The sequence below is a fragment of the Ipomoea triloba genome, chromosome 7 (genome assembly GCF_003576645.1).
Source record: "Ipomoea triloba cultivar NCNSP0323 chromosome 7, ASM357664v1".
Lineage (NCBI taxonomy): Eukaryota > Viridiplantae > Streptophyta > Magnoliopsida > Solanales > Convolvulaceae > Ipomoea > Ipomoea triloba.
Window position 1 is genome coordinate 1,446,035 of NC_044922.1, and position 20,549 is coordinate 1,466,583.

Here is a 20,549-nt window from a genome sequence, read left to right on the forward strand (position 1 = left end):
GTAAGTTGATCCGCTATATTTTTATTTTTACTTTTTTAAAAAAAAATCCCTATTTGAAGACCGAAATGTCCTTGCATTTATGAGAATTTTAACGGTTTTGTTGATAAAGGACCAAAAATGGTCATGCCATAATAATACTAGGACCAAAATGGGATGTTTTGAAAAAAGAGGACTAAAAGTGGAATGGCGCCTATAAATTTAGGACCAAAAATAGAATTAACTCTATTAAATATATACAATGACGTTTTAATCTTTTTTATACAAGGTAGGTTGACTCAATATATTTAATTTTCTAAAAAGTTCATAATCGAAGACTGAAATGTCATTTATTTAACGATATGTAAACTGTTTTGTTGATAGGAAATAAAAAATTGTTAATGTCACAATAATACTAGGACCATGAGTTGATGTTTTGAAAAAAGTACTAAAAATGGTATGCCATCTATATTAATTCAGAACCAAAAATGGCAATAACTCTTACTTTTTATAATATATTGATCATATGATTCATATCTTTGCGAAGGTAGCTTACCGTGAAAAATGGTTGTTAATTGTTAATTAATTTTATAAGAACCACGTAAAGCATGCATGCAATAAACTAATAAAGCCATGAATTATACAAAAGCTAGCCACAGTGGTCGAGCTTCTAGCAACATATATAATCTTATCTCATCTCAGATAGAGCAACTTCAATTCAATTCTAGCTTGTATAGTATCGGATATAGCAGCCATGAAAGTTGAAATTCGGAGCAAAGAAATAGTGAGGCCATCTTCTCCCACTCCTCAAAGTCTCAAGAGTTACAAATTCTCTTTTTTGGATCAATTAGCTCTCAACGTCAGGATTCCATTCGTCTTCTTCTATGACTCCTCCTCCGGAGCTTATTCTCATGATCATATCAATACCATTGATGAGCTGAAGAAATCACTCTCCAAAACCCTGTCTCTAATGTACCCGCTGGCGGGGAGGGTGAAGGAGGATAAGGTAACAATCGAATGTAACGACGAAGGTGTCGAGTTTATTGTGGCCGATGTTGTTGAAATCATGTCTTGTTTACTGGAGAATCCTGAGATGGAGAAGATTAGGCAGCTGAGTCCTAGTGCAAAGGTTTATGAGCCCCAACCGGTTGGAAAGGTTTTGCTGGCGGTTCAGGTGAACCGGTTTAGCTGCGGGGGAATAGCTATTGGGTTTTTCGTTTCACACGCTATTTTGGATGGTTCCACCCTTGCCAAATTCTTGGAAATCTGGGCATCCTTCAACCGCGGCTTATTCAATAATGGAGGAATTGGAAGTGGATTCATTTCCAATCACTCTACCATCTTATTCCCTCCTTTGACAGATACTTCTGCCCTTGAACGATCAGTGAAGATGGCGGCAGAGGCAATCCAGCAGGAAGAGAAACACATGGTTGTTAAAAGGTTCGTCATTCCCGCCAACGCCATAGCCCAACTCAGAGAAGAATTAATATGTAAGGAAAACAACAAGGGTTTGAGATGGCCGTCTCGTACTGAGGCGATAACAGCTTTAGTATGGGCGGCCGTGATAAACGCAACTCCTCCAACTCAAACCGTCCCGTTATCCTGCATGGTGGACTTGCGGGGCAGGATGGAGCCGCCGCTGCCGCCAAACTGTCTAGGAAACTTGACCTACGGAGCCACCGCTCACTGCGAGGCGGCGAAACACGGCTCCGCCGTCGTAACCGCCGCTCAATTGGTGGAGAAAATACGCGATTCTCTCCGAGCTGTGAACGACGGAGCGGCGAGGAAGATGTACGGCGAAGGAGGATTGTTGCGCGCGGCGTTTGTGAGAGGTCATGAAATGGCGCGCAAAAAAGATTCTTCAACGACAACGTTGTACACAAGCAGTCTGTGTAGAATGCCGTATTACGAGGTTGATTTTGGGTGGGGGACGCCAAGACTGGTGGTGAATATGGTGAAGAATTTTATGGTGCTTTTCTTAGACGCCAGTAATGGAGGAGTAGAAGTGTGGATGGGATTGCCTAAGCAACTTATGCACACATTAACGCAAGATCAGCACTTTCTTGCCTATGTTTCTGCCTCTCCTAAACCAAAGCTATGAATTCCCAATTACTCTTTAAAACAAATAATATTTATGGAAGCTTTAAAAATAGTCGGATGATAGTCGTTTAATCGGTAATATATTAATATTTATGGAAGCTTCTACAATAATGATTGTAGCTAGGGTGAGTACGGGAAGTAAGTTTGTTGTTCTTTGAATATTAGAGTTATTATGACATGTAATATGCAATAATAATAAAAAGTAATTAGTCATTAGTCTTTAAAAAATTAGTAAATAGAAGTGAGCATGACTAAACAAAATTCAACTAAAACATATAAAGATATATAAACATGAAATCAGCAAAATAGGACTTAAGTTGAACGAGTATTATCATCTAAATGTAAAACTGAATCTAAAGATTGAAGAAAAATAATAAGGTGGGCACTAACCTTATGAAATTGCTAGAAGATAAGCAACTCATAACACCGTTTGATCAATATATAACAACTAAGCAAAATATGATGACTAGCATATATATATATATATATATATATATATATATATATATATATATAAACACAAAATAAAAGAAATTGGACTTAACTTATAGAACATTATCTTCTAGGTGCATAACACAACATAAGAATTTTAATTCACACGAACAAGGAATCAAAGTAGATAATCAACCAAGCTATAACATGATCAATACATTTATAATAACTATTTAAAGACATTTTGAGTGTCGTTAATGATGGCCAATTAGATTTTAATTTGGTTGCAATCTTATTGATAATGTTCCCAACAACTTCGCAACTCATTCTCCTCTTTAATTTTTTTTTTTTGGTTAATGATGTAGTATTGGTGATCTCTCACTTGGGAGGGCCACAGCTATGCTACCTAACCATAAGGTCTTTAACTTCTCCATTTTAATTTGGATGAATAAGATGATGAAGGTTAATTAATTGGGTCGTGTCTGTCCAATTGGCCAGACTTGGACCTCTTTTAAAAAATCTTTTGAAGTTTGGATCTGTTCGTTTTGGGCTTGCTTCAATTTAATCTCCATCATATTTGAACTTTTTTCAAATAAATAATCTAATTGAATTTTCATAAGTCCATTATTAAATTGTAGGGTTAATTATGATGAAATTCTAAACTATGATCTTGTATACATGGATTATGTATCAACATATAATTTTTTTAGTTTTGTCATTAAGAATGAAAAACCAAACTAAAATTTTACCCATTTTGTTTTCCCTATTCAGCTAAAAATTTAGCCCACAAGTAATCTTTGTGGCATTCGAGTATGTCTATTTTATAACATACGTACATTAATAACAATATGCACTTCGGTATCTCTCTTTTGCCTCGAAAATCCTAACCAAGAGTTCATTAATTATTATTCTTTATAGCAATTCAACCCACAATTCAAAGAGTAGAAAGGCGATGTTCTCTTACACTTAGGATTATTAGAGTTGGACTTTGCTATTCTCAAGAAGGAGCCCTCTTGACGAGCAAGATCCAACTAGTTATGCGTGTTACGTTGTTCATTTAGTCACAAATTTCTAAAGGTATTCGTGAGTCAATTGATATTGAGAAAGTTAAATCCTTGTTCAAGAGAAGAAGTGTGGATGGGATAATTATTGTTCCCAAACTTCACTAATGTAACCAACTGAATTGTTCATATGGAGAAGTGTGGATGAGATTATTGCCTAAGGAGGTTATGCACACATTAACGTGAAACCACAACTTACATGATTTAACCTTCAAATCACTGTAATGACACACACAAAAATTAAATTAAAAATCAAATAATAAGCAAATACAGAGTTTTCAATGAACACAAAATCATATAAATTTGATGTCAAATATGTACATACAAATAGTAAGAATTGGAACTCATCATTAAAAAAAAATTGAAAAATTCTACTTTTTTCTCAAATTTTTATTACTTGCGATGCAAATGTGAAGGGTTACAACAACTTAAAACGTTTTAGAATGAAAAAGAATCATAGTATGTAGAATGTGTTGTCCAACAATTAAAGACAAAAATAACAATTATTTAAAAAAAATTAAGAATAAAAATGATAATAGCAAAATACGAGCATTCATAACAACTAAGACAAAAAATTACAATATACTACGTATCAAATAGAAGCTCGCCAAACAGTAATAAATAAGTACCTGTCTTCCTTCCCCTCTTATACCGTATGCAATTATTCACTTGGCAGTTGGCAACGTACTCTCGCTGGCCGACCATGTTTTGTCCTTAATTACGACAGCCATGAAAATATATTATACATAGTGGTTCTTTGTTATTAAGGTGCAAAAACATTGTCGAGCTTTGTAATGAATCACTTCAGGGTAAAAAAAAAACATTTTGATTCCTTAAATATATGTCATAGGTGGTCAGGTGGGAATGTTAATCATGGACCCGGATCATTGTGTACCCTGGTTCAATACATAAAATTTGACTTAATAATGCACAAAATTCATGATTATAATGCACAGAATTTATGTTCATAATATACATACACATAAACACGATATAATGAACATGAAATTTTATATATATGAACATGAATTCTGTGTATTATATATGTTAAGTGTTTATGTGTTCTCAGTTATATAATTCTGTTTATTATCAACATGAATTCTCCACTTTTATGAAATTAAATTATGTATATGGGACGAAGGTCCACGTATAAATTGTCTTATTTATCCAAATAAATGGAAGAAAATTTAGAAAGGTAATTTAGGAGAGGTGAGTGGCATTATTAGATTGCAAATATCCAATAACCACATAGTTTATCAATTATAAAAGCCATAGTAGTGGAGCTTCTTCAAGCAATATAATATATCTTATCTCAACTGTTAAGAGAAATTTAGGTTACGTTCTTGTATCGGATAGCCATGAAAGTTGAAGTTCGGAGCAAAGAAATGATCAGGCCATCGTCTTCTCCAACACGAGAAAGCCGCCTCAAGAACTACAAACTCTCTCTTGTGGATCAAACAGCTCTCAATTTCAGGGTTCCATTCGTCTTGTTCTACAACTCCCCCACTTCATCAGGACCTAATTCTAATCCCACCATTGATGAGCTCAAGAAATCACTCTCCAAAGCCCTGTCTCTAATGTACCCGCTGGCGGGGAGGATGAAGGAGGACAAGGTAACAATCGAATGTAACGATGAAGGCGTCGAGTTTATTGTCGCCGATGTTGCTGAAAATCTGTCGCGTTTGCTGGAAAATCCGAAAATGGAGGCCTTCAGAGAGCTGATTCCTCGTACGGCGGCGTACGAGCCTAAACCGGAAGGAAAGGTGCTGTTAATGATTCAGGTGAATCGGTTTAGGTGTGGGGGAATGGCTATGGCGGCGTTTGTTTCACACGCAATTGCCGACGCTTTAACCGTCGCCACGCTTTTCAAGACGTGGGCGACTATCAACCGTGGTTGCGAAGTCAACGGAATTAACGAATTCGTTTTCGAACATTCTAGAATCTTCCCGCCTTTAACGGATACTTCCGGGATTGAACGGTTAGCGAGAAATGCGGCGGAGAAATCGGCCGCCCAACCGCCAGAGAAATACACGGTTAGAATGTTCGTTTTTCCCGCCAACGCGATATCTAAACTCCGTGAAAAGTTAACGGTTAAGGACACCAAAACCGGCGCGGTTCTACGGCCGTCGCGAACGGAGGCGTTGACGGCGTTAGTATGGGCGGCGGTGATAAACGCAACCCCAACTGTCACCCCCCACCGGCTTTCCTCCATGGTGAACTTGCGGGGGAGAATGGAGCCGCCGTTCCCGGCGAACTGCGTCGGCAACTTAGTCCACGGCACCACCGTTGAATGGGAGGAAAAAGAAGGAATCGCAACCGCCGTTAAATTAGTCCGGAAAATACGCGATTCTCTCCGGGCGGTGAACGACGGAGCGGCGAGGAAGATGTACGGCGAGGGAGGGTTGTTGCGGGCGGCGTTGGCCGGCGGCGATGAAATAGTGGTCAAGGAAGACAGTGATTCGAAGAAAGATTCTTCTTCCTACTGTTTGTACACAAGCAGTTTGTGTGGGCTTCCGTTTTTCGAAGCGGATTTCGGGTGGGGGAAGCCAATACGGGTGGTGAATGTGCTGAAGGATTGCGCAGCTTTCACGGACACCATTAATGGAGGAATAGAGCTTTGGATGGGATTGCCCAAGGAAGTTATGAAGGCGTTAATGCAAAACCACCACTTTCTTTCCTATGTTTCTGGCTTTCCTAAATCAAGCCTATGAATCCAATAGGCTCTTCGAGAAATAATGATAATTATGTATAATTACTCTTTGGATAATTGTAATTGCATGCACCAAGGGTGTGTTTGGTTTGGGGGTTTAGACATAAGGTATGGGTATCAAAGTGATTGTTAGTGTTTGGTTGATAGGTTTTGTGAATGCTACTATGGGTTTGGAATACCCCATTAATGGCAAAACCCATACCCTTATTAAATAAGGGTTTCATCTTCCTTCATCATTTCTTCCCCAACTATTAATAATCATTCCCATTCCACCCAACTACCAAACATGCTAAATACTTTCACCAAAACTCATTACCCTTACCAAGTATTTGATACCCATTCCGATTTCGATTCCCATGTGCGAACCAAACGCACCCCAAGTTTATCCTGCATTGTGAATTCTTGTTCAAAAATTATGTATCTATCGTTAATACATCGTAGTTAATATTTTTTAGACTTGTAAATACTGCATATACATAATATATTAACTACAAACACATAAAATGTGTGTTAATAATTTATGTGTCTGCAGTTATCATGTATATTATGTCATATGTGTATATAATTACCATGTGATGTCCATTTAATTTGTTTACAAGTAACGGTAGGTACATTATGTATTAACTATAGAGACAAAATGAAAAATATATTTCATCAATAGTTTTAGGAAGCTTTTTTTTTTTTTTTTTTGAAAACGAAACAACTCGAATTAATTCATTAAATCGCCACACATTACATCAGAAAGGAATCGAGGGCTAGAGTCAAAATACTCAATCAAACCTCCCCTCGTGTGACTCAAAGCATGAAAAGCTATAGTATGAGCTACCATATTACCGCTACGTTTAACAAACCGAAAACGAACATGAGGTAAATCTCGCAAATAACTACGAATGTCACTAATAATAGCCCCAAAAGGAGATAAATTCACCCCCGAAGAGACTGCATTAGTTACCACCTGAGCATCCGTTTCAAGGACCACATGAGGCCAACCTCTACGCTTCAACCAACTAAGGGCCTCCCTAGCACCCATTGCTTCCGCTTCTTTAACCGAATAGAGCCCCTCCATTGAAAACATGACCACTGCCACTAGAATTCCGGAATCATCCCGCATTGCCCAACCAAACCCCATGCGGCGCCCAATAGTGTCCATTGCTACATCAATATTCAATTTTAAAAAACCATAGGACGGAGGCTGCCAGGTCATGTTCATAGCGCATGGCATACGGGAAAACCCATGCATGCAGCGCTCACTCTCATTTATCTGCTGCCATGACTCAACATAACGCAGAGCTTGATGAACCATTGTACTTGGATCCACAGACGTAGACCTCCAAAGCCTCGCATTTCGGTTCTCCCATAACGCCCAACACACAGTGATCACTTTTGCAAGCATAATTGGCGGCAAAGTCTCCCACATCTCCTCCAACCAAGAATGAAAAGAAGAGACATAAGATAAACTCCAAGAATCATCAAGCACACGCCAGCAGTTATGAACATAAGGGCAATTAGCAAACAAATGAGTAATAGTCTCATTCGCCTCCCCACACATTAGGCAAAGTTGGTCGTAAGGAACCCGTCGCACACATAGGGCATCTTTCGTAGGGAGGCGTAAAGTACAAAGGTTCCAGAAAAAACACATTAGCTTAGGAGGAATATTCAACTTCCACAACCCCGTCCAACCGAAATTGCTCCCCTGCCGCTCAAAACCCTTCGCCACCTTATACGCACTCTTGACACTATAGACTCCATTCTCCTCCCAACCCCAAAACAGAGAATCAGGCATTTGTGCAAAACTGGGAGGAACACTCATGATAAGATCAATATCCCTTTGACAGAAGAATTCTCTCAAAATGTCACAATCCCACCCCCCACGGTCAGGTTCCAAAAGTGCACTAACAGTAGGATTATTTAGATAAGGAATGATAGGAGTACTAATAAAAGGATTAGTATTATCGGGGAGCCACGGATCACCCCATACCCTTACCGAATGCCCATCTCCAATCCTCCACCGCATACCCTCCTTCAAAATGCCCCGGGTTTCACGAATACTAGACCAAACGAAAGATGGATTTGATCCCGCACTCGCCTCAAGAAAAGTACAATTCGGGAAATAACGAGCCTTAAAAATTTTTGTAACAAGTGCATCTGGTTTCATTATAAAATTCCAACCCTGCTTCCCCAACAAAGCCAGGTTCATCTCTCGCACAGTACGAAAACCCATTCCCCCCCGCCCCTTAGGCTTACACAGATCACTCTATGCACTCCATCAAATCCCTTTACCCCCTCGGCTCTCACACCCCCACCAATAAGAATTCATGAGTCTTTCTATCTCCTCACGCAACCTCTTAGGCAATAAGAACACTTGCATGGCATAGTTGGGAACACTCTGAAGCACAGTTTTTAACATAATCTCCCTCCCTTCACGAGATAAAAATCTGTTACCCCAACTAGAGATCCTCGCCTTTAGTCGATCCCGAAGAAAGCCCAGTATCTCCCTCTTTCGACGGCCCACATAACCCGGTAATCCCAAGTATTTCCCCATTCCCTGCTGCTCGTGAACCCCTAATAATTCACAAACAGCCTCCTTATCCACCTAGTGAACATTCCGACTAAAAACAATAGATGTTTTATCAAAATTTACTATTTTCCCACCCGCCTCTCCATACTCCCTCAAGACCTCCTTTATAACACCCGCCTCAAGATTATTGGCTCGGAAAAAAAAGCAAACAGTCGTCAGCAAAAAACATGTGAGATACAGTAGGTGCCCCTCTAGCTACACGAAACCCATGTAAGGCCCCCTCCCTCTCCTGCTCATGAAGCATTGCGCTAAGTCCCTCAGCTACAAGAAGAAACAAATATGGCGATAAAGGATCCCCTTGCCTCAAACCTCTACCCGGATCAATAGGACCCCATTCCTTCCCTTCCACCAACACGCTATACTGGACCGTAGCGACACACTCCCTCATCAGACCCACCCATCGCTCACTGAACCCTAACCCCAACATGACTTTCCCCATAAAATTCCACTCAACCCGGTCATATGCCTTACTCATATCGACCTTTAGTGCCCCATAACCCCCCTGACACCCCTGTTGCCTTTTCATAGCATGGGCAGACTCAAAAGCAATCAACATGTTATCAACAATAGATCTCCCGGGAATAAAGGCACTCTGGGCGCAAGAAATCAAAGAATCCATAACCCCCCTCAGCCTATTAGCTAAAACTTTAGCTAAGATACGATAAAGCACGTTACACAAAGTAATAGGCCGAAACTCAGACATCATAGTAGGGGATTTAATTTTGGGGATTAACACTATATGAGTATCATTAGCATGATCGGGTAAATGACCAGAAACAACGACATCATGGCAGAAAGAAACTACATCATCTCCCAAAATGTCCCAGCAAGTCTGATAGAAGGCCGGTGATAAACCGTCTGGTCCAGGAGATTTATCGGGATGCATGGAGAACACAGCAGTCTTGACTTCGGCAGAGGAGACTGGCCGAACCAAAGCATCATTTTGATCAGTAGAGAGGCGACTCTCCAAACACCGGAGGACCGGGGATGCACTGCCTTCTTGAGCCGTAAACAAATCGGTAAAATACCGACAGATAATATTGCCCATTTGCGCTTCCCCCGTAACCATCGCACCGTCACCCCCCCTCAAACCATGAATTTTATTACGCCTCCTCCTCCGGTTTACTGAATTGTGGAAGTATCGAGAATTTTATTTAGGAGGCTTAAATAGCCATGCATACAACTGAATCACCAAACTATGCGTAACAGTTAATAATAGACTTATTCTAGTCCTAGGAAGTCAGTCCATACAACATACTAAACAAAATATTAATTCTCTCTAGAGTATGGCTCTTGATAACAGAGCCATACCACACACAACTGAATCACCAAACTATGTGTAACACTTTTTTATCTTGTAAGAGGTACCAAATTAAATGACTTTTAGAATGATTTTAGGAAAAAAAAAAAAAAACATGTAACCCGATATATAACAAATCAAATTAAAGGAAAATGACCTTGTAAAAAAAATATTGCTGGAGAATGTGACTTGCGGCATGAAAAAATATATATATTTTATTACATGAATTGTATTAATCAAACAAACAAATAAAGAAAACTATATAATTAAAAATATCACTCTTAAAATTAATTGTCAAGTATTTACTATTACGCCAAAAACTATAGTTAGTCATGAAGACACAATTTTTATTTCTTTATATTTACATAACAATTAACATATCAAGTTTCAATGATAAAATACTGAATTAAACTCTCCGAGCTAAAAGCCCAACATTAATGATCAATCAATAATATCAAAACCCATCAATTAAAAGTTTCATGTTTTTCCGCTTACCAAACCAATATAACCACTGAGCAATATATAATAGTGCACTATAATATTTGGTGCGTTGTACCAGAAAAAAAAAATTATTTGGTGCATAATGCTAGACGATTTGTGAAAGTATTCATTCTATTTTAAAAATAAAAACCGTTGAAATTTCAACTAGTAAATCATATAGTACGTTTTAGTTTATTTCGTGTAAACTTCAATAAGGGTAAAGTCATATTTTAGTATAGAAAAATAATTTTCCATTCACCAACTCCATATTTCTAATTTTTTTCCATACATTTTTCATCCTAGTATATCTTGGAAAACAAAAAAGAGGGAAAATTGGAAATTTGAAAATAATTTTTTTTTAAAGAAAAAAACACCAATGTGTAAAAGGAGAGTATGAATAATGCTACATTTCTTTATATTATCCACACGCATACACATATATGCGTGTACAAGTTTCTACTTTCTATACCTCTATTACTATCAGAGTAAGTTTGGCACTTTCATATCAATTAAAGAGGAAAAATTGTACTGTACGGAGCAATACTTTATGGACTGATTCTACAATTTAAGCATAACTAATGGATTAAAACGATTATTTTTTCAAAATTAATCAATAGGTTATTTCTAGTCACTAATAAAAAAGCCATGCATAGGTGGGATTTATATTATAAAATTAGATCTCCATTGACTTTAACTTCCTTAGGTCAAAAGTTGCACCCTGAGAATAAATTTTTCACGTTTTTAAATTTTTAAGAAATTTCAAACTTTCCTTGCTACTAAATGCCCTCTCAAATTGATTAATTCGAATAGAACACGATTCACCTTATTTTTTTTGCATACAACATTAGGTATCTCGTTGCTATGAGACTGATCCGAATTTCATCTAATTCACACCCTCCAAATTTAACTCTCATGCAAAAAAAAGTCTAGCTTAGAGCAATAATTTGTATAAGCGGTCCATTTACCAACTATCCTAATTTGCTAATCCTTATTTTTGAAATGGAATATAAGTTTAGCTTTCTACATAGGATTTCAAAGAAACAGTTTCCTACCTAGGAGAGGTCGGGAGTTCAAACTTCAAACTCCTTCTTGTAAAAACTAATCTGGCCAGCACTTTCCCCCTTAACGGGGTCAGGTAGGTGCAAACGGGAATTAATCTGAGTACGATATTGACTTAAAAGTGCACGCTAAGATTTGCTCAGGACACCTCGTGGTCTAACAAAAATCAGTTTCCTTTTTATTAGTAGAGAAAACAAAACATAGTTGAAAACAATACTGTCACCCTCACACTTTGGCAGTTGGGGATTAGGCTAGCTATATATAACAGCCATAATATATATCACTTACCGAGCAAACACAAAATACTAAACCATTATATCATCGATAAACTCCATTATATCACCATGAAAATTGAAGTTCGCAGAAGAGAAATAATCAAGCCATCTTCTCCAACCCCTCAAAATCTCAGAACTTACAACTTCTCCATTGTTGATCAGCTCTCTGCGAACGTCAAGATCCCCTACGTCCGCTTCTACGACGCCCCAGGTGGCTCAAGAACCTACAATGGCGTCATTGAGGAGCTCAAGAAATCTCTCTCCCAGACGCTGTCGCTCATGTACCCGCTGGCCGGGAGGATCAAGGACGACCGATTATCAATCGATTGTAACGACGAAGGCGTCGAGTTTATTGAAGGGGAGGTTGCACAGAGCCTGAGTTCTTTTCTGGAAAATCCTGATTTTGAGATGATCAGACAGATGGTTCCCTGTAATCCTTTTACTGGGGCGTTCGAGCCCAACCCCGATGCAAGAGTTTTGGTGGTTCAGGTAGGTGATGATCATTTTCAAATAATAGACAATATATATATATATATGCATAATCATGACTAATCAGGATTAATCATTACTAATTATTATTGTAATCATCGGTAATGGTTACTAAATTATTACTAATGCAGTAATTATTGCCCTAATCATTGGTAATGATTACTAAATCATTAACACATTTTAAGTTTCCAATTATTGTCCACAAAACGCTAGATTCCCATGTCTCAAGATTCCCATACCTTAGTATAACGGGATAAATTATGGTGACTCAGTGGCTTATTAGGTAGGAGGACCAGTGTCAATCTTGTGCCTACAAGGAACCCACACATCAGATGTTAATTCCCACAATGCTGCTAGAGCTGTTGGTCTGTCCGTGTAATGCGTACCTCCACACGAGTTAAACGGGCCAGGTTGAAAATTCTTCCATTCAACCTGTCTAAAATATGGGTTAAACGGATCCAATCTGACGGGTTAGAACCCTTTTGAAAGCTCTAACTGCTGCTGCCAGAGGGTAAATTACGGTGACTCAGAGACTCATTAAGTGGGAAAATCAGTGTCTGATGCCACAAAATGTCCACACACTTGGTGCATGTAACTCTTACACTGCCTCCAAACTTACCACCTATGAACCAATTGAGTTGTCCAGGCCTCAACAAGGATGTTTTTCATGGTTCTATCCAAGCAATATAACGCATCCTTCCCATTATGATCTCCCAAGTGCAAACTCGGCCTAATCGGAACTATGATTTTTCAGGTGAATCGGTTTAGCTGCGGCGGAATGTCGATCGGGTTGATCATATCTCACGCCATAGGCGATGGCGTCTCCATCACCGTGCTCGCCGACGCTTGGGCCAGAATCAACCGCGGTTGCGCCGCCGTGGACGACGGCGGGATCATCTTCGACGCCTCTAAACTCTTCCCGCCGGTGAAGGACACCGCTGCTCTTGATCAATTCGCCAGGGTGGCCAGAGGGACTGGTGAGGATAAAGATAAATACGTGGTGCGAAGATTCTACATTCCCGCCTCCGCCATAGATCAACTCAGGGAGCAATTACGTCTCATCTCTCATTACCGCCCCTCCCGCGCAGAAGCTCTTATAGCCGTCGTATGGGACGCGGTACGTTAATACGTTATGTAACACTATCCTAATTAGTATTATTTAGTTTTTTTTTTTTAATGGGAAATGATTAACTGAAAAGTCAATTAGTTTCCTAAATTTTTTTTTAAAGTGTAATTACAATCATTAATAATTAATTTTGATACAATGAAGCTTAAAAATGAGTAATGACCTGCTATCATAGGTAATTAAAGTTCTAGTAATCTGTAGGCGAGATTCTGAAAAATAATCGGCAACTGGCGAACGATCACCCGTCACCAAGTAAGAGACACAGAGCCGGAATTGGGTCGCCTTCTGAAGCAGATAAGGCGAATGGTTGCCTTCTACATTGTGGTTGCCTTCTCCCGCGAGAAGGCGACCTAGATGGTTGCCTTCTTTGCTTCAGAAGGCGACCATTTGGGTCATCGACCTTCTCTAGCTCCGTATCTCTTTCTTGGTGACCGGCAACCGTTTGTTGATCCGATCACTTTTTGTCTGAAATTTTGCTGACGGGTTATCAAAATCTTAATTACTTGTGATAACTGGTCATTTAACTTATTTTTGGTAATTGTTGAGAGGCGTAATTGCACCTCTAAAAAATTTAAGAAGTCAATTAATTTTTTAGATAAAGTTCGAGGGTCTATTTGACTATTTTCTATGAGTAGTTATGTGTTTACATGGATTATGTGCTTATAGGTGATCGCCGCAAACCAAGAAAGACACAAAGGACGCATCAACCTCCACGTCCTAACCAGCATCATCAACATCCGGAACAGGATGGAGCCGCCGTTCCCGGCAAACTGCCTCGGCAACAACACCTTCGGCGCCACCGCCCATTGGAACCAACCCACGGACGGGAACCCCAGCCGGCACGCCCTGGCGGCGAAATTCCGCGACGCAGTCCGCGGCGTGAACGACGAGGCCGCTCGGAAGCGGTACGGCAAAGGGGGACTCCTGCACACGATGCTGCCCATAATGAGCGAGATCATCAAGCACGAAGGGGCCAAGAAGAACATGTACTGCCTGTACACGAGCAGCCTGCTGGGGATGCAGGTTTACGCGGCGGATTTCGGGTGGGGGAAGCCCAGATTGGCGGTGAACGCGCAGGTGATGAAGGACACGGTGGTTTTTATGGAGGGGAAGTTTGGAGGGGTTGATTTGTGGATGGGATTGCCGGAGGAGCTTATGAACATTGTCGTGAAAGTCCCGCAGTTTGCTGAGTTTGTTTCGGCTGGGTTTTCTAAATCAAAGATATGAGTGGTTAAAGAAGACGATCGATTACTATAGAGCTATCTATGCCTTAATGTTCAAGTTTAATTTAATCTCTATTTCTTTTGAATAATAAATGATTTTGTAGTCAACTTCAAATCTAAATAAATGTTGGATGGAAGTTTAGAGGGTCGAGTCTGGTATTAATGTATTATTATGTTTTCAAACTGTGATGTTTACTGCAATGCAAGTATAAAGATTAGTTATATATATATGACATAATGATGAGTGTTTAAGTTTATGATAAGTGTTTGAACTTGATCTTGAAAAGAGTATAAAAATTATTTTTTATCTTAGATTTATAGATAATAGTTCACTTTTAAGTCATTTTTTAACCGAGTATCCACTTACTCCACAATGAAGGGGAGAAAAGAGAGAAAAGACGAGAGAGAAGGGAGAGAGGGAGAAATATGGGAAAGATTGAGAACATACTAGTCTATAGCTCGGGAACTAATCTACTATATAGTACTTCTATTTAAGAGTGCTCATTGAGTGAATTAGAGCGAACTTGAGATTTTCCATTTCCATTCACAATGGGTGCATATCTAATCTAATTTGATTCGTTAATGATGGATTTGACATATTGGATGCAAATTCTATTTTTTTTTAAAAATAAAAATATATACCACATCCAATCCATTAAGTGTAAATTTTCACTAAGTAGATTTACCTCCCATCCACTATTGGCGAATGGCAATATAGATGGAATGGGAACAAATTGGGTGGATCTATGAACATCCCCATCCCACTTCTACTATTATAGGCTAATTGACTATTCTAATCAAATTAAATAACTATTAATACGGAATCTAACTTCTCATCTAATATTAAATACCAATTTTCAAGAAGGTATTTTTAAGAGCACTACTAGTCTATCAAGACTCATAACCAATAATCAGCTTGACACGTGTCAACACTGTACTAATATAATCGAATTAGCATTTAGTCGGTAAAAAGTTTCCGCCCGAATTCACATTCTATTATTTTTATACACTATACAAGTGTAGTATTATTGGTGGTTAGTGTAAGTTTGGATGGAGTGATTGGTTATGATAATAAATTCAAGGACATATCTCCTTAAATAATAAAGGAGGGATACTTAGAGCATGCTCAACCATGGGAAAATTTTTTATCATAATTTTTAAGTTCCCACATAAAATAGAGAGTATGTAAAAAAAGTTTTTTCTTTTTTTTTTAAAAAAGAACAACATCGTAAAGAAAAAAAATTGTTGCTTACGCGCGCCACGACATGTGCGCCTAAAACGCACCTGCGACAGAAACCTACAAAAAATCATGATAAAACTTTGATGAGATTGCTCTTAATGTTGTAAAAATATGTGTGGGGATTAGCATTAATCTTTAGAATATATTTTGTTTGAGTAACGAGAAAAATCTACACTACCCAAAGTTGTTAACTAAGTACACGAGAAATCAACTAGCCTAAAATTGTCCATAATAAACAATTCAAATTAAAAAGTCAATCAGTTAATCCCACAAATTATCAAACTTAAAGTACTCCCTCTATCACATTTTACTTGTCTTATTTACTATTTATTGGCCAAACTAACTATTTCTTCATTACTTATTTTCTTTAGTAATTTTTTATTATTTTTGAATTTAATTTTTTGTGTTTAATAGTACTTATAATGTAATTTCTACATATATAAATTTTATATATTAATACTAAACTGATATTATGAAAAATTGAATTAAAAATAAGTTCAATCAAGCCCGGTTAAACAAACCAGACAACCAAAATGGACGGAGTTGGTAATAAAATCTTATCTTTATCTACTTCGTAATATTCTCCTTCATTCCTCAACTCCTCATCTGTCTCACTGTCTGTACTCTTTATCCGTTCGTTTCTTCGAGGGGAGGAGCCGCTGAAGGCCGGAAGTTACTGGCGTCTGGCGAGCGACGGAGAGAGGAGCTGAGCCGACCAGAGACTCAGCGAGCCGCGAGGAAGCCGACTGAGAGGGTATGTTGCCCTCTGGGTTTCTCACCATTTTAGCATTTTGTTTTTTTTGGAAAATTTTGCCATTTCAGAGAGAGCTAATTATGGGTTTAAAGATTTGTGCTTTGCTTTTCTATTGTAACTGTATCAGTACATTTGAAATTTTTGGCTAATTTGTTTCGATCTTGAAGTTAAATTCTTTACTCATTAAAGGTTCTTGAATTATGAGTAGGAAAGGTCCCCCTTTTGTGAAATTTCTTGGGCAAAGCTGATGTTCATAAATAATCATTCAAAACCCATCATGGCTTTATCATGAATTCATGATTCAAAGCTGATTGAGAGGAATTGTAGATCTAGTTAATCGTTTGGGAGAAAACTGAACTGAACTTTGATATTGGTTTGCGTTGATTTAGATTACCCTTTTGCACAATGCTTATGTTTTTCTATTTTCTATTCAGGTTGTTGTAGACCAAGATAAAAAAACAGGCCTGTCTCTTAATTGTTGAAAGCAACTTCTAGATTGTAGCTGATAACCATGAAAGTTGAAGTTCGGAGCAAAGAAATAGTGAGGCCATCTTCTCCCACTCCTCAAAGTCTCAAGAATTACAAACTCTCTTTTGTGGATCAATTCGCTCTCAACGTCAGGGTTCCATTCGTCTTCTTCTACGACTCCTCCTCCGGAGCTTATTCTCATGATCATACCATTGATGAGCTCAAGAAATCACTCTCCGAAACCCTGTCTCTAATGTACCCGCTAGCAGGGAGGGTGAAGGAGGACAAGCTAACAATCGAATGTAATGACGAAGGTGTCGAGTTTATTGTGGCCGATGTTGCTGAAATCATGTCTTGTTTACTGGAGAATCCTGAGATGGAGAAGATTAAGCAGCTGATTCCTACTGGAAAGGCTTATGAGCCCCAACCGGTAGGAAAGGCACTGGTTTCGGTTCAGGTGAACCGGTTCAGCTGCGGGGGAATGGGCTTTGGGGTTTATGTTTCACACGCCATAGCCGATGCTTCAGCCGTTGCCATTTTCTTCGAAACCTGGGCATCCATTAACCGCGGCTGTGCTGTGAATGGAAGTGGATTCATTTCCGGTCAACCTAGCATCTTATTCCCTCCTTTGACGGATACTTCTGCCATTGAACGATCAGTGAAGATGGCGGCAGAGGCAATCGAGCAGGAAGAGAAATCCATGATTGTTAAAAGGTTCGTCATTCCTGCCAATGCCATAGCCCAACTCAGAGAAGAATTAATATGTAAGGAAAACAACAAGGGTTCTGTTCAACGCCCGTCTCGCACGGAGGCGTTAACGGCGTTAGTATGGGCGGCAGTGATAAACGCAACTCCTCCAACTCAAACTGTGCCGTTATCCTGCATGGTGAACTTGCGGAGCAGGATGGAGCCGCCGCTGCAGCCAAAATGTCTAGGGAACTTCGCCTACGGAGCCACCGTTCACTGCGAGGCGGCGGCGAAAGACGGCACCGTCGTAACCGCTGTTCAATTGGTGGAGAAAATACGCGATTCTCTCCGAGCTGTTAACGACGGAGCGGCGAGGAAGATGTACGGCGAAGGCGGGTTGTTACGCGCGGCGTTTGCCAAAGGTCATGAAATGGTGCGCAACAAAGATTCTTCAACGACAACGTTGTACACAAGCAGTCTGTGTAGACAGCCTTATTACGAAGTTGATTTCGGGTGGGGGAAGCCAAGACTGGTTGTGAATTTGCTCAAGAATTCAACGGTGCTTTTCTTAGACACCATTGGTGGAGCGGTAGAAGTGTGGATGGGATTGCCTAAGGAGGTTATGCACACTTTAATGCAAAACCGCCACTTTCTACGTTTCTGCCTCTCCTAAACCAAAGCTATGATCTATCTATGCCTTAATGTTCAACTTTAATCTTTATTTCTTTTGAATAATAAATGATTTCTTAGTCAACTTCAAATCTAAACAAATGTTGGGTGAGAGTTTAGAGAGTGAGTCTAGTATTATGTTATCAGAGGGTCACACTTGTGTGAGACCGTCTTATGGATCTTTATTCGTGAGACGGNTGGCCGATGTTGCTGAAATCATGTCTTGTTTACTGGAGAATCCTGAGATGGAGAAGATTAAGCAGCTGATTCCTACTGGAAAGGCTTATGAGCCCCAACCGGTAGGAAAGGCACTGGTTTCGGTTCAGGTGAACCGGTTCAGCTGCGGGGGAATGGGCTTTGGGGTTTATGTTTCACACGCCATAGCCGATGCTTCAGCCGTTGCCATTTTCTTCGAAACCTGGGCATCCATTAACCGCGGCTGTGCTGTGAATGGAAGTGGATTCATTTCCGGTCAACCTAGCATCTTATTCCCTCCTTTGACGGATACTTCTGCCATTGAACGATCAGTGAAGATGGCGGCAGAGGCAATCGAGCAGGAAGAGAAATCCATGATTGTTAAAAGGTTCGTCATTCCTGCCAATGCCATAGCCCAACTCAGAGAAGAATTAATATGTAAGGAAAACAACAAGGGTTCTGTTCAACGCCCGTCTCGCACGGAGGCGTTAACGGCGTTAGTATGGGCGGCAGTGATAAACGCAACTCCTCCAACTCAAACTGTGCCGTTATCCTGCATGGTGAACTTGCGGAGCAGGATGGAGCCGCCGCTGCAGCCAAAATGTCTAGGGAACTTCGCCTACGGAGCCACCGTTCACTGCGAGGCGGCGGCGAAAGACGGCACCGTCGTAACCGCTGTTCAATTGGTGGAGAAAATACGCGATTCTCTCCGAGCTGTTAACGACGGAGCGGCGAGGAAGATGTACGGCGAAGGCGGGTTGTTACGCGCGGCGTTTGCCAAAGGTCATGAAATGGTGCGCAACAAAGATTCTTCAACGACAACGTTGTACACAAGCAGTCTGTGTAGACAGCCTTATTACGAAGTTGATTTCGGGTGGGGGAAGCCAAGACTGGTTGTGAATTTGCTCAAGAATTCAACGGTGCTTTTCTTAGACACCATTGGTGGAGCGGTAGAAGTGTGGATGGGATTGCCTAAGGAGGTTATGCACACTTTAATGCAAAACCGCCACTTTCTACGTTTCTGCCTCTCCTAAACCAAAGCTATGATCTATCTATGCCTTAATGTTCAACTTTAATCTTTATTTCTTTTGAATAATAAATGATTTCTTAGTCAACTTCAAATCTAAACAAATGTTGGGTGAGAGTTTAGAGAGTGAGTCTAGTATTATGTTATCAGAGGGTCACACTTGTGTGAGACCGTCTTATGGATCTTTATTCGTGAGACGGGTCGGGTCGGGTCAAACCACCATGCAAATGTCATACTTATATGTTCAAATATAACACTAATCAAGAATATAATTTTTGTTACTTATAAGAAAAAAAGTAATATATTTTTCATAATAAGTAATGTTGACAAGTGTCCCTTACTTATAAGGGCAAATATAATACTTTTGAGGAAAAATGTAATACTTTTAAATCAAAATGTAAAAGTATTGTATTTTCCCTTAAAAGTATTACATTTACTCTTATAAGTAACAAAAATTTTATTCATGATTAGTATTACATTTGAGCATATAAGTATGACATTTGTGCATATAAGTGTCACATTTGCATCCCGACCCGACCCGTCTCATGGTGAGACGGTCTCACACAAGTTTTTGCCGTTATCAGAATGTGATGTTTACTGCAAGGCAAGTATAAAGATTAGCTATATATGGCATAATAATAAGCATTTAAGGATATAATAAGTGTTTAAACTTGATTTTGACAACTAGACGTTGTTATAG

General features: G+C 39.5%; 5 protein-coding genes across 5 annotated transcripts; all 5 read left to right on the forward strand.

Annotated features, from left to right (window-relative positions):
* Positions 1-730: 730 nt before the first annotated feature.
* On the forward strand, positions 731-2,077 carry LOC116025414 (salutaridinol 7-O-acetyltransferase-like). Its single transcript, XM_031266635.1, has one exon. The coding sequence runs from the start codon at positions 731-733 to the stop codon at positions 2,075-2,077; it is 1,347 nt and encodes a 448-aa protein (XP_031122495.1).
* On the forward strand, positions 1,008-19,937 carry LOC116025348 (salutaridinol 7-O-acetyltransferase-like). Its single transcript, XM_031266554.1, has 2 exons — positions 1,008-1,030; positions 18,834-19,937. The coding sequence occupies exon 2, from the start codon at positions 18,846-18,848 to the stop codon at positions 19,854-19,856; it is 1,011 nt and encodes a 336-aa protein (XP_031122414.1). The 5' UTR covers positions 1,008-1,030; positions 18,834-18,845; the 3' UTR covers positions 19,857-19,937.
* LOC116025345 (salutaridinol 7-O-acetyltransferase-like) lies at positions 4,887-6,449 on the forward strand. The gene has a single exon (XM_031266551.1). The coding sequence runs from the start codon at positions 4,928-4,930 to the stop codon at positions 6,278-6,280; it is 1,353 nt and encodes a 450-aa protein (XP_031122411.1). The 5' UTR covers positions 4,887-4,927; the 3' UTR covers positions 6,281-6,449.
* LOC116025346 (vinorine synthase-like) lies at positions 12,000-15,066 on the forward strand. Its single transcript, XM_031266552.1, has 3 exons — positions 12,000-12,460; positions 13,215-13,577; positions 14,253-15,066. The coding sequence occupies exons 1-3, from the start codon at positions 12,041-12,043 to the stop codon at positions 14,811-14,813; spliced, it is 1,344 nt and encodes a 447-aa protein (XP_031122412.1). The 5' UTR covers positions 12,000-12,040; the 3' UTR covers positions 14,814-15,066.
* Positions 16,652-18,712, forward strand: LOC116025347 (salutaridinol 7-O-acetyltransferase-like). The gene is made up of 2 exons (XM_031266553.1): positions 16,652-16,803; positions 17,238-18,712. Exon 2 carries the CDS (start codon positions 17,315-17,317, stop codon positions 18,629-18,631), a length of 1,317 nt encoding a protein of 438 aa, XP_031122413.1. The 5' UTR covers positions 16,652-16,803; positions 17,238-17,314; the 3' UTR covers positions 18,632-18,712.
* Positions 19,938-20,549: the final 612 nt, after the last annotated feature.